Source organism: Sinohyriopsis cumingii, chromosome 17, assembly GCF_028554795.1.
Source record: "Sinohyriopsis cumingii isolate HCF-2022 chromosome 17, ASM2855479v2, whole genome shotgun sequence".
NCBI classification, from domain to species: domain Eukaryota; kingdom Metazoa; phylum Mollusca; class Bivalvia; order Unionida; family Unionidae; genus Sinohyriopsis; species Sinohyriopsis cumingii.
Genome location: NC_142977.1, coordinates 11451694 through 11464834, shown reverse-complemented (window position 1 = coordinate 11464834; position 13141 = coordinate 11451694). Strand labels below are relative to the sequence as shown.

Sequence of the window (13141 nt, the reverse complement as noted above, 5' to 3'; positions counted from 1 at the left end):
GAATGTAGTAGTAGTTTTTCTGGTTCAAAAATATAATCATTGCATATTTCCATAGATTGTCTTGCTCAATATTTTCTAATAATCTAGAATCAATTCTCTCAAACTGTTGATTTGCACAGTATAATCGAATCTTGTATACAAGATGACGTTCACCATTTTGGCTAGAGCAAATTCAAGTTCAAAGCGAAGTTGGCTCGGTAGTATAGGGTGGAAATGGCAAGCGAAGTTGGCTCGGTGTTATAGGGTGGAAATGGCAAGCGAAGTTGGCCCGGTTTTAGAGCGTGGAGTTTCCATTGGTCGCCGCCTTGGTCTGAAGTGAAATGGAGCATATCTTCATGCATAATCGTCGTGCCATATGTCATGGCTGTTGTCGCTACCTACCTGCCCTGTGGCTTCAAATTGTGTGAAGTAAGATCTCAAATAATTTTTATATGCAAAAGGTTCAAAGGGTCTGGTACACAATGTTTGGCCATCTCGAGTGACATCTATCTTGGACACATTGAAGTGTTGGAACTCGAAATGATTTTACGGATGACTCCTTCGCTGAGAGCGGCATTACTGACAGTGCTAATGAGCAAACGTTTGGGTAGCTGTCCTTGTACATTCTGATGTCGTCGAGTATAACATCAAGGAAACATGGCTGTGCAGTTGCTTTCAAATTGCATTCTGCCAAAACTGAAGGAGAAAACATATAACATTTTACGTTAAAAATGTTAGTTTAATTAAAAATTGTTGGTTTTTTTGGTTTTGCAGAAACAAAAAATTTAATTTAGACACGTTCTTTCACGTTTTATCTGTCGATCTTTGAATTATTTTAAAGATTGTTATTTCCATTGACGTCCGCGCTTACATTGAGTTTTTATTAGCTAGTAAGTATGGGTTGTTCTTCTTTCAAGACAGCGTGAAATCTTTTTATACGTATCTTTCGCAAGTTGTAAAAATATTAAAATTTTAAGCTCAGATATTTTCTGCAATATTTCAATTTGTCCGGACATTTTTCAGTGCTCGCTAACTTTAGTGTAAATTATTTGTCCTGTCATTTTACTTCTTACTTTTAAAATTTAGTTTTCTCAATTTGCACACATTTTTTGTGCACCTTTTAAATTTTGTGTTCAGTGTTTGATATTTTTTCTAAGTTTAGCAATTTTAGCATTATTTTCAGTCTCGACCATATTTAGTCTCCGCCAACATCGGTTAAGTTTTAAAATTTTGGTATCACTTTTAATCTAATCAAACATTTTTGTAAAGATTTGTTTCGATTTTTTTTCAGGCTAAAATCAGTGACAGTTCGGAAGTTTAGTACTATATTTAGTCTAGGCCATTGGGTGCGTTCTACATATATTATTTGAGAGAGTGACATGTATAAGACAATACCAACTTCCAGAAGTGTAGTGAATTAATTACAGATTATATAAAAAGTAAAAAAAATATTGGTTCTTTTTTATATACAATTTACCTTTGATGCATCAAATTAAGGGAATTAAAAGCTAATCTAACAAAACCCAACATGTACAAGGTTCTTTTTAAACAGCCAGGATAAATAGAGAGAAAAAACAGGGAAATCGTTTGTCTTTAAAAATCTAACCCTATGTAAAATGCAAAACTGGAGTGCCACCATTATATTCTTATAATCCTGACTTTGTCTATTCTCCGCTGAAGCAAGGTACAGTGTCGAAAATGTTCTACTGCTTTTAGCCAAGTCCAATTTAGTTTTATTATAAACTGGATCACTTGATTAAAGATATATTATAACATCTGTACAATTTATGCAAATTTACTGACACCTCCAACATGAGGAATAGGTAATGTTCTATTCTTAAACCTTAGCTGTATAAATATAACCACTAGACAGCAGGTCACGTCGTGTTGATGGCATAGTGTGACGTGTGTGATAGCCGCTAAAGGGGTATCGGTCACAACATATGTCGTGTTGATGGTATAGTGTGGGCGGTTGGATAGTAGATGACGGAGTATTTGTCACTGCTTACGACGTATTTGATATTATGGTGTGATGTGTTGGATAGTGGGTGACAGAATATCGGTCACTACACGCAAAGTTTTATTGCGTAGTGTGGGGTGCTGGACGATAGATAAACAATTTTTACATCGCCATTCCTATTCGACTCCTAAAAAACGTTTGACCCTATAAACATTTTGGTCCCATAAAAACGTTTTATTCTATAAACACTCTTGACCACCAAGTGGTGGCTGCATTTAAGTTCATGCACCATATTAACAGGATTTTCCTTTGACCCTCAAAGGTGGGCTGCGCGATAACCTAATGTCGCCTATGTAGGATCCATATGACCCCAGGAGGCACATATTACTAATTACGAGTCCTTAAATGAATGTCATCAAAGATAAAAGTCGCAATGCCAAAAGTGACGGCAATCTTTGCATCCATTATGCATATTTTTTATGCTGTTTAGCTATGCCTTTGACCGCTCAGGTGGCCTGGTGGTTAGAGCGTCCGCCTTGGATGTGGGAGGTCGTGGGTACGATCATCGGCCGAGTCATACCAAAGACTTACAAAAATGGTACTAACAGCTGCCTCGCTTGACGCTCAGCATTAAGAGGTTAGTGTTAGGACTGGTCGGCCTGGTGTCAGGATAATGTGACTGGGTGGGACATTATGCTACATGTCTGCAGCATGATGCCCCAGTGATAGACATCACTATAAACTGTCACGCTGCAGACATCGTAGCGATATGACTGAAAAATTGTTAAAGCTACGATAAAAATCCAAACCACACCCTATGCCTTTGAAGTTAATATAGTATTGTTATAAAATTAAATACAGAGTATTTAAAATAAATCCATGTAGCTAGTCCTTGCGCTGCGAGGTTATTTAAATGAACAGTGATTGTATGCACGTAATTTTCTGAGATACAACATTATGATTGTTTCCATCGACAGAAGGGACAAACGGACAAACTCAAGAACGGACAAACATAACGACTCGACTTAAAGGCGTCCCTTTTCCTGGCAATAGTAATATTTTGCCTGCAATATTATGTAATAGTGAGGGTTATAAAACGAATAAAACAGACACTGTCAGAAGAAATAGGGTCCACTTGACACTTACGAATTTATCTCCATGGAATGAATTAAAACGTGCATACTGGCAAGGGGTATATAAAAATGGTTGTCAACATATTACGAGAGAGAGAGAGAGAGAGAGAGAGAGAGAGAGAGAGAGAGCATACTACTGGATATATAGTAATGTTTAGTTTAAACAATTTTCGAAGTAAAAATGCAAAAATCTCTTGGAAGGTACCCCACTCCTACCCCCCCCCAAAAAAAAAGAAAGAAAAGAAAAAGAAAAAGAAGAAATCGTAATCGTGATAAGAGATACAACGTACAGAGGAATAGACGGTGGGTAGCGTTTAAACTAGAAACATATTAGAATATTTTAATTCCAGCTGTAGAAGAATTTAATCTGGAAAATGGTTGAGATATTACGGCATGCATATAAATATATAATGTTTGACGCTTGATTTTCTGTCAATAAAAACACAAAATACATCTATGCAAATAAAATCCACTAAATAATAAAACCTTTTATCGCTTATCTCCATTTATTATTACTACAGTGTCAATATATTTAGTTAAAATGGAAGCTCGAACGGTACTTATTTAAAGGGAAGCAACTCTGAAATGACAAGGAAAATGCAATATAGAGTCGAGCTGCATTTTCTGGTTATAGGCCGTCAAAGATGAACAGACACACAAGTGAACTTGAGACCGACAAATATGTACAATCAACTCTCTACACTGAATATGTCAATATAATATACCTGTAAAAGTCTGGCAATACTATTATTGATTATTATTGTTATTATTATTATTATTATTATTATTATTATTATTATTATTATTATTATTATCGAAATATAAATAATAATGATAAAATGAATCATGACCACTGTCGTCGAGGAAATGATAATTAACAACAAAATAATAATAATAATAATAATAATAATAATAATAATAGTAATAACAATAATAATAATCATCATCATCATCATCATCATCATCATTTCCTCCAATACGTGTACTTTATCCAGATTTGGGGGATTTTCTGTCAACGCTGCAGATGTACAGTCTGATAATGCAAAAGTGCGGATTTTGTTTATGAAAATTTAAATTGAGAATCTACCATCTTGTGCTTAAGGTCACTTATATATGAAAATGCCATTAAATATTAAAGAGGCACAAGTGGGGCTAATATCACTCTGCTGACTTAATAGTTAACCATTTCACTAAATAGGCTTTTGTAGTAATGTAAGAACACAATCCTATGTAAATAACAAACATTATATATCTTGCTGATTTACCTATTTCACTATAGTTTCATGAACTATCTTCCAAGTGATAAAGACCCATTTCACATCCGTCAATCTCGCTAATAATAAAATTTGCCCAAGACCTTGAAGTCATGACCTATTTACAATGTTTAAGTGATAATAGGTGAAAATTTCAATCTTATGAGAGATAACAAGCTCCTGATATCAGATGCAAGATTGTCTCAGTAACAGACCTCACTCACTATAAAAATTATCTGAGACCATAATGATATATTGTTTTGCCAAGTTTTAGCAAAATGTTAGTTCTCCAGTCAGTCAGCTAGATACAAGATTATTTCAGTAACAGATCTCACTTGCTATAGAAATTATGTAAGACCATGGTGATATATTATTTTGCCAAGTTTTAGCAAAATGTTAGGTTTCCAATCAGTCAGTTAGATACAAGATTATCTCAGTAACAGATCTCACTCGCTATAGAAATTATTTGAGTCCATAGTAATATATTGCTTTGCCAAGTTTTAGCAAAATGTTAGGTCTCCAGTCGGTCATTTAGATACAAGATTATCTCAGATCTTCCTCGACATCAAAATCAATCTAATAAGTTGATGATATAAGATTATTTAACAAGTTTGATAAAAGTGCAAATTTTTGTGGTCACCTGACCACCAATACCGTCATCTCCGCCGCCTGCACCGTATCATCATCGTCGTCGTCGTCGTCATCGTCATCATCATCAATAACAACAGAAAACGAAGACAACGATGATTTTCATTCACTTTCTCTAATAAATAACAACAATAATAATAACAAACGTCAACGTCAGCGACAACAACAGTAGAAACAACAACGACGACGACAACAACAACAACAACAAAAACAACAATAATAATAATAATAATAATAATAATAATGATTCTCTAGGATAGATGCAAAACTGAACTAAAATGTACTGTTTCTTGAAATATTTTTGACAGAAACTGTAGCGAATTAGAATATGCTAATAATAATGCCTGATCCTCCCCAACTTTAAGAATGTCCTACACTTAGCAAGCGTAGTAATTCGTGCAAGAGTATTGTCCTCTCAAAGTTTGACAAAAGAGGGCGCCTTATTTTCCTGACTGGTTCTATACCAATGGCATAAGTATCTTCAATGGAATGATCATGCTGAACAAGCAGACTAGTTTACTTGCTTACAGTCGCTATGGAGATTTTCCTCCTTACGTTTAAGTAGAAGTGTGTTGTTACCGACTTACTTGTAAAGCCCAGTATTGGCAGTAGCTAGTGTCATAAACCTGTTTAAATATGGCGATGTCGGTGGAGAATCCATTCATTTATACCGCCACTGGAGAACTTGGTAACCAGAGGGAATCAATGCTACAAAATGAATTATTATTGCGGGTAACTCCTCTTTATCTTTCTCTCGCTTTCTCTCTCTCACTCTCTCTCTCTCTCTCTCTCTCTCTCTCTCTCTCTCTCTCTCTCCACGACCACATCTTTGTTGATCATATATGTGTCTGAAAAATCTCATTTAAATTAAATCAGTTTAAATATAGTTTTAATAAGCCTTTTCTTAATTTCTTCAAACATATTTAGCACACAGACTTAACAACAAGACTGTTTAAGTCATCGACACTTTCGGATTTCAGATATCTTCTTTGGGAAAATTGAAACAGTTGCAACCAGGCGCCTCCCCTTTTGTGGTACATATTTTGATTACATTTCCTCAAGGGATAGGCCTGGTTCTGTACAAAGAGGTGTGGAAATCTTAAAAATAGTCTAATGTGCCCAGCCAAGGAAATTGCAAAATTTATATTTGTCCGAATGCTGGAGGCACTTGTCCATAGTTTTGTGACAACACACCTCTATGATATTATGTACTTGTCCATACAGGGATTTTCCTACCATTTACAGTGTTGGGTATTAGAATTGGGGAAATATATGTCTCAACAAAAGAAATGGGACATTTTCAGAATAATAGAAACAGAAATCTTCATGTGTATTAGTGAGCTAACGACATCACATTTTAATGCATTAAAACAGTTGCTACCATAAACAGTTTGTGGTAGTTTGAGTCTAATAGTGATGGGCAGCAACACAAGACAATATTTGTTGACTACATACAATTACTAGTATTTGCCAAAAATAGTAAATCATGGTGGGGTTATAACCAACAAAACCAAATAAGAGAAGCTTTTCTTTTTAAAAAAATCAAAGTAATTGATGATTATCAAATATTTTTATAATTCTGAGCATTCTTTTTCATTGATGTTATAAGCTGGTTTTGTTGTGCCTACCAGTGTAGCGGCATAACATGGGCACTTTGATGTCATTTATATGCAAGGATGATTACTCATAATTTTATGAAGTAATTACCAAGCAATTCCAAGAATCCAGCACAACAAAATTTGTATACATTACAATAAAACACTGTGATGAATGCAGAGTTTTACTTGTAATAGTTCTTTTTCGTTTATCACTTAGGAATGGAATAAGAAAACACAGTTTTTTTTAAATTACTTGTAATCTGACCCTCCAACCTAGCTTGTCAAAAAGTGGATTTTGTTTGGGAAAAGTTAGAAAAAAAACACATTTATTGATTGGGAATGGAGCCTACATATAGACTATTAACTCCCTGCCATAATAAATGAATTAAGATATTAGTAGTCTCTGAGAGAGGTGGTTGTCTAACAGGTCTCGTAACTACATGAAAAGGCCACAGAAAAATGACTTTTCAAGTGTTTGCTTAATACAGATTTCCTTTAACTCATGTTTGACTGTACAGTATATTGTTATTCAGGAAGATGATATTAATTTCATAATTTTTCTCTCTTTTCCATGAAAAATGAAAGGCAAAATTGTGCTTGCCAGGCAGTTTCATGGGGCAAACTGGGTATATCAGCCATTGGATTTCCACATCCCTGCTATGCTTTTCCTTTTGTTATCACTGTGAATGAATCTCATAACTAGACTTTCTCCTACCTCTTTTAAAATGGCATAATAAGCCAGATCTGCAAAAAAGACTAAAAAACTAATACAAAAATCTAATTCTTATGTAGTTAGCTGAATGGTGAAAGGTTGTACTATCTTACTGATATTTATGACAGGAAAGGTTTTCACTCATTAGATTTTATCTCCAGCTACCAGTGAATAATTAAACTCGGTTTCTGTATTATTAATACCTCTTCTAGTTCCATCACTCACATCAGTATCACTCCTTTATACAGTAAAATATCAATTATCTGGTTGCCAAATATCCATATTATTCACTTTTATGAACTACTGCTATGTTTCCTGAAATTTATACTTTTTACAATGTACTGTACATGTATATATAAATGAAGCAAATTTGCTGATTACAAAATAGAGTAACAGAAATCGGCAACAAACACAAATATAATCTTATGCAATTATAGTTACAAAGTATTATGTGTAACTTATTTGTATTTTTAAATTAAAACAAATTTAATAAATAGAGAGGTAGAGAGAGGAATATGCAAAAAGAGAAAGTTTATTCTTGTACTGTAAGATTTGTACACACAGTAAATTCTGCTAGGGCAATATATAATTTGTCTTATGGAAATTCCAAGCTAATTAAGCAGAAGTAAAGATTCATAATAGTCCAGTAAAAGGCGTTCTTTAGTCCAAGTGTCTGTAATTGACAATCTGTGACCATTAATGACTTAACAGCTGATAGAATTTAATCACTTTTACTGGTACAGGGGTGAATAGAATCCATATTTGCTAAAGTTTACTTGAATCAAAACTGTTTTACATTGTTCATGAAACAACACATATAATGACCCTGCATGGCACAAATGTTATCATTCCATCATGGATAGACCAGTATAATTTCAAATAAGCCTGAAGTTCAAATGTAAAATCTTATGAGTATTTATATTTAACGGAATTATTTTAAAATTTGTATTTTTAACATTTTATCTTTTTAAACATGCCAGATTACTACAGACTGTAATATTTACTTAATTACTGATAATAATGCTATTAAATATATGATTACTGGACCAGTACTGTCCAGAAAGGTTAAAGGACAGTTCTTCTTTAGGACTTAGTCCGATCATTGGATTGCCAAATCTGTGGTTCTGGATATTTGACAAATTTATCATAGTCATAATCATCACCATTACCACTAACTACTCTGTTACTTTGAAAATGCCTGTAAGATTGATTTTCTATGGCAAATATTAAGTTTCTTAAATATAAACAGTAAAATATGAATGAAAATGTCACCAGTAGCCGTGTTTTTCTTTTCTTCTTTTCTTCTATTAATTCAGGGTCATTTTTAGATGGGTATATCTAGAGGCACTGACAGGCTTATTCGAATAGATGATATTATTCCAAAATATATGAGAGTTTGAAATGGTGGAAATATATGATTTATTTCAGAATTCATTCTTTGAAATATACTTTAAATGACATTGTTGCATATTGTCTAGAAAACTTAAGTACTTTCCTGTTTAACAATAAACAAATAAACTCTTAAAATTTATTTGAATTTTGAAAATTGATGAGAAAATATTCAATGCTCTTTTGTGCAGATATGCAAAAAATTATTGTATGACACATGGATAAAAATTTGGATAAAAACAAAACTGAAATGAATCTTGTGACACTTTTAAATAGCATTTAAAATAAATGGCTCTTGAGTTTCTTTTCTCAATTTCTTTTTCTTTTTTTTTTCTTTCCTTTTCCAGCCTGAGCTAGGTAGACCAAAGCGAAGAGGTGTTTGTTTACCAGAAAGTTACACTTTTGGACGACCAAATGAAGATCAGCATGGAGGCACAACAGAAGGTATCAAAAATCTGTATTTTTAGTGTATTTATACATGTGGTAGAATGAGATCTTAGCAAACTTCACAATAATATTAAAGAATATTGGACTTGCATAATGCTGCCAATAGCTGAGTCATAGTTTGACTTGCATGACGTTACCAATAGCCGTGACAAAGTTTGACTGGCATGACACTGCCAATAGCTGTTTCATAGTTTGACTGGCATGACACTGCCAATAGCTGTGTCATAGTTTGATTGCAAAGCATTGCCAATAGCTGTGTCATAGTTTGATTTGCAAAGCATTGCCAATAGCTGTGTCATAGCTGCACAGGTAAAGCAAGTGATAATCAAAACAAAATCATATGACAAAATATTAAATAGAAAAACGTAGGTACTATTATCAATGCAGTGATTTTTGCACCTATATCTAAAGTGAAAGATATTCAGTCATAAAAACATGACAAAAACAGCAGCATGGGGGCATATTTGATTTAAATCTCTGATATTTTAAAAAGGAATGTTCTTCAAATACATGATTTTTCATATAAGTTTCATGTGATAGAACTTACAAGGAAAAAGTAAATATACTGGTGTCCTTTTGTGTGTGTCTGTAGGTGAGAGAGGTCTCAGTTTCAATTGTTCCATGTGGTCAATTAGATGTGTTTCCTAACAACTCAGTCATCACCAACATCTGGTCAGATATAGTAAACTGTACATCATAGTTCAAACAGGGATACTAATGGGTAAGTCATTGCTCCATTGAAATTACAGGTCAAAAATGAGTAGATACTTTGCCAGTATTGCTACTGTGGATGGTATCCCAGCACCACAAAACAGGCACTACCTCATTTATGAGCCCATAATATTCAGCAAATTGAGGATATTTGCTGTAAATTAAGGAGAGAGAAAGAATATCATTATAGTGTCAGTCTTATATGTAATTATACCCTAGTATTCTTAGTATACCATTAATTCTCTTGTAGCTCTTCATGGCTGGCCCACATTACAGTCCACAACCTTGCCATTCAGAAAGAAAGAAAAGAAGACTGCAGAGAGAGATTTCATGGCATTAAACAGAGCTGCAGTGACCTCAGGTCTTGTGTCAGCCAATGAGCAGTATGAATTCCGGGCCACACATGATGTGCGCCGAAAAGCATCCGGTGATGATAAACAGAGGAGTCGCACCCGGCGGATACCACCAACCATGGTTTTTGGAATTTCAACAAGGTAAACATGCCTTTTACCTAAATCATCCAATAGATTATCACTTTATTGTTGTCTCAATGCCAACAGACAAGACAATGAGATAATTGGAGTGCAGGATTTCCTAATGACTCAGAATGGAACCATGCAGAGAAATTTAGAGAGCCTTTGATGAACCTAATTGGCAAGCATTTTTTAAATTATTAATTCTCAAGCATGATTTATCATATCACTTTCAAAAGGGGTCTTAGTATGAGCTTTTATTTCAGATAAAATGTATAAATTAATTTTAATAATTTCTAATTTTATAAAATGTATAAATTAATTTTAATAATTTCTATCTTTATAAAATGTATAAATTAATTTTAATAATTTCTATCTTTATAAAATGTATAAATTAATTTTAATAATTTCTATCTTATAAAATGTATAAATTAATTTTAATAATTTCTAATTGTATAAAATGTATAAATTAATTTTAATAATTTCTATCTTTATAAAATGTATAAATTAATTTGAATAATTTCTATCTTTTGTGATCCCTGGCAAGCAGAAAGCTGAGAGGATTGGATGAATTTCATAAATTTAATTTTAAATTATTATAGATATAAGATTCCATTCATGAAAAATACTGATTTCATATGAGGAAACCAAAGAATAATGTTGGCAAATGGCGCATTTGAAATCCTGAGTCTAATTATGTTATCAATGTCACAACTGTTTGATGGCTGTTTGATGACTATTTGATGGCTGTTTGATGACTATTTGATGACTGTTCAATGACTATTTGATGGCTGTTTGATGACTATTTGATGGTTGTTTGATGACTGTTTGATGACTGTTTGATGGCAGTTTGATGACTTGTGATTATGGATAGCCAAGTGAGCAATACTAAGACTCATTTAAAATTTAATGATTTCTTCAAATCATTTTCCTTTCAAAGGGAGTAACATTAAAAATTACAGATGCAGGTATTTTAGTGATGGTCACAAAGTCATAGAATTATATTATAAAGATCTTCTTATAATTTTGAGGCTCTTTGTATGTGTGTGTGTGTTTGGATTTTTAACAGAGCTTTAACAGTTTTAGCATATCGCTACAATGTCTACAGTATGGCAGTTCATAGTGATGTCTAGCACTGGGGCATGATGCCACAGACATGTAGCATCATGTCCCACCTAGTCACATTATCCTGACACCAGGCTGAAAAGTCCTAACACTAACCTATTAATGCTGAGCACCAAGGGAAGCAGCTGCTAGTACCATTTTAATAAGTCTTTGGTATGACTTGGCGACCCGCGACTTCCTGCATCTGAGGCATATGCTCTAACCACTTAGGCTAATGGATCGGTCTATGAGGCTATTTGGTCTGTATATCCTATGAGGATCTAAAGGTCTGTGTATCCTCATGATGGTCTAAAGGTCTTTGTATCCTTATGATGGTCTAAAGGTCTGTATATCCTTTTGACGATCTAAAGGTGTCTGTATCATGAGGGGGTCTAAAAGTCTGTGTATCATAAGGGTCTAAAGATCTGTGTATCATGAGGATCTAAAGGTCTGTGTAGCATGAGGATCTAAAGATCTGTGTATCACGAGGGTCTAAAGATATGTGTATCATGAGGGTATAAAGGTCTGTGTATCCTTATGAAGATCTAAAGGTCTCTGTATTATGAGGGGGTCTAAAGGTCTGTGTATCATGAGGATCTAAAGATCTGTGTATCATGAGGATCGAAAGGTATGTGTATCATGAGGATCTAAAGATATGTGTATCATGAGGGTCTAAAGGTCTGTGTATCCTTTTGAGGATCTAAAGGTCTGTGTATCATGAGGGGGGTCTAAAGTCTGTGTATCATGAGGATCTAAAGATCTGTGTATCATAAGGATCTAAAGGTCTGTGTATCCTTATGAGGATCTAAAGGTCTGTGTGTCATGAGGATCTAAAGGTCTGTGTGTCATGAGGATCTAAAGGTCTGTGTTTCATGAGGATCTAAAGGTCTGTGTATCATGAGAATCTAAAGGTCTGTTTATCCTTATGAGGATCTAAAGGTCTGTGTATCATGAGTGGGGTCTAAAGGTCTGTGTATCATGAGGATCTAAAGATCTATGTATCATGAGGGTCTAAAGGTCTGTGTGTCATGAGGATCTAAAGGTCTGTGTATCATGAGGATCTAAAGGTCTGTGTACCTTTATGAGGATCTAAAGGTTTGTGTATCCTTATGAGGATCTAAAGGTCTGTGTATCATGAGGGGGGTCTAAAGGTCTGTGTATCATGAGGATCTAAAGGTCTGTGTATCTTTATGAGGATCTAAAGGTTTGTGTATCCTTATGAGGATCTAAAGGTCTGTGTATCCTTATGAGGATCTAAAGGTCTTTGTATCATGAGGATCTAAAGATATGTGTATCATGAGGGTCTAAAGGTCTGTGTATCCTTATGAGGATCTAAAGGTCTGTGTATCATGAGGGGGGTCTAAAGGTCTGTGTAACATGAGGATCTAAAGATCTGTGTATCATAAGGATCTAAAGGTCTTTGTATCCTTATGAGGATCTAAAAGTCTGTGTATCATGAGGGGGGTCTAAAGGTCTGTGTTTCATGAGGATCTAAAGGTCTGTGTTTCATGAGGATCTAAAGGTCTGTGTGTCATGAGGATCTAAAGGTCTGTGTATCCTTATGAGGATCTAAAAGTCTGTGTATCATGAGGGGGGTCTAAAGGTCTGTGTTTCATGAGGATCTAAAGGTCTGTGTTTCATGAGGATCTAAAGGTCTGTGTGTCATGAGGATCGAAAGGTCTGTGTATCATGAGGGGGGTCTAAAGGTCTGTGTTTCATGAGGATCTAAAGGTC

The 13141-nt window shown here is 34.4% G+C and overlaps 1 protein-coding gene across 4 annotated transcripts in view; it reads left to right on the top strand.

Annotated features, from left to right (window-relative positions):
• The first annotated feature begins 5493 nt into the window (after positions 1-5493).
• Positions 5494-13141, top strand: part of LOC149777745 (cilia- and flagella-associated protein 77-like) — a 42330-nt gene continuing 34682 nt past the window's right edge. For 3 of the 4 annotated variants that reach the window (XM_089938793.1, XM_089938792.1, XM_089938791.1), the window contains exons 1-3: positions 5495-5705; positions 9020-9116; positions 10081-10324. In XM_089938793.1, the coding sequence (XP_089794919.1) occupies positions 5610-5705; positions 9020-9116; positions 10081-10324 (437 nt within the window). In that variant the 5' untranslated portion in view covers positions 5495-5609. Of the gene's footprint in view, positions 5706-9019; positions 9117-10080; positions 10325-13141 lie in introns of all 4 variants that reach the window. The other variant, XM_089938790.1, reaches the window with a different exon arrangement.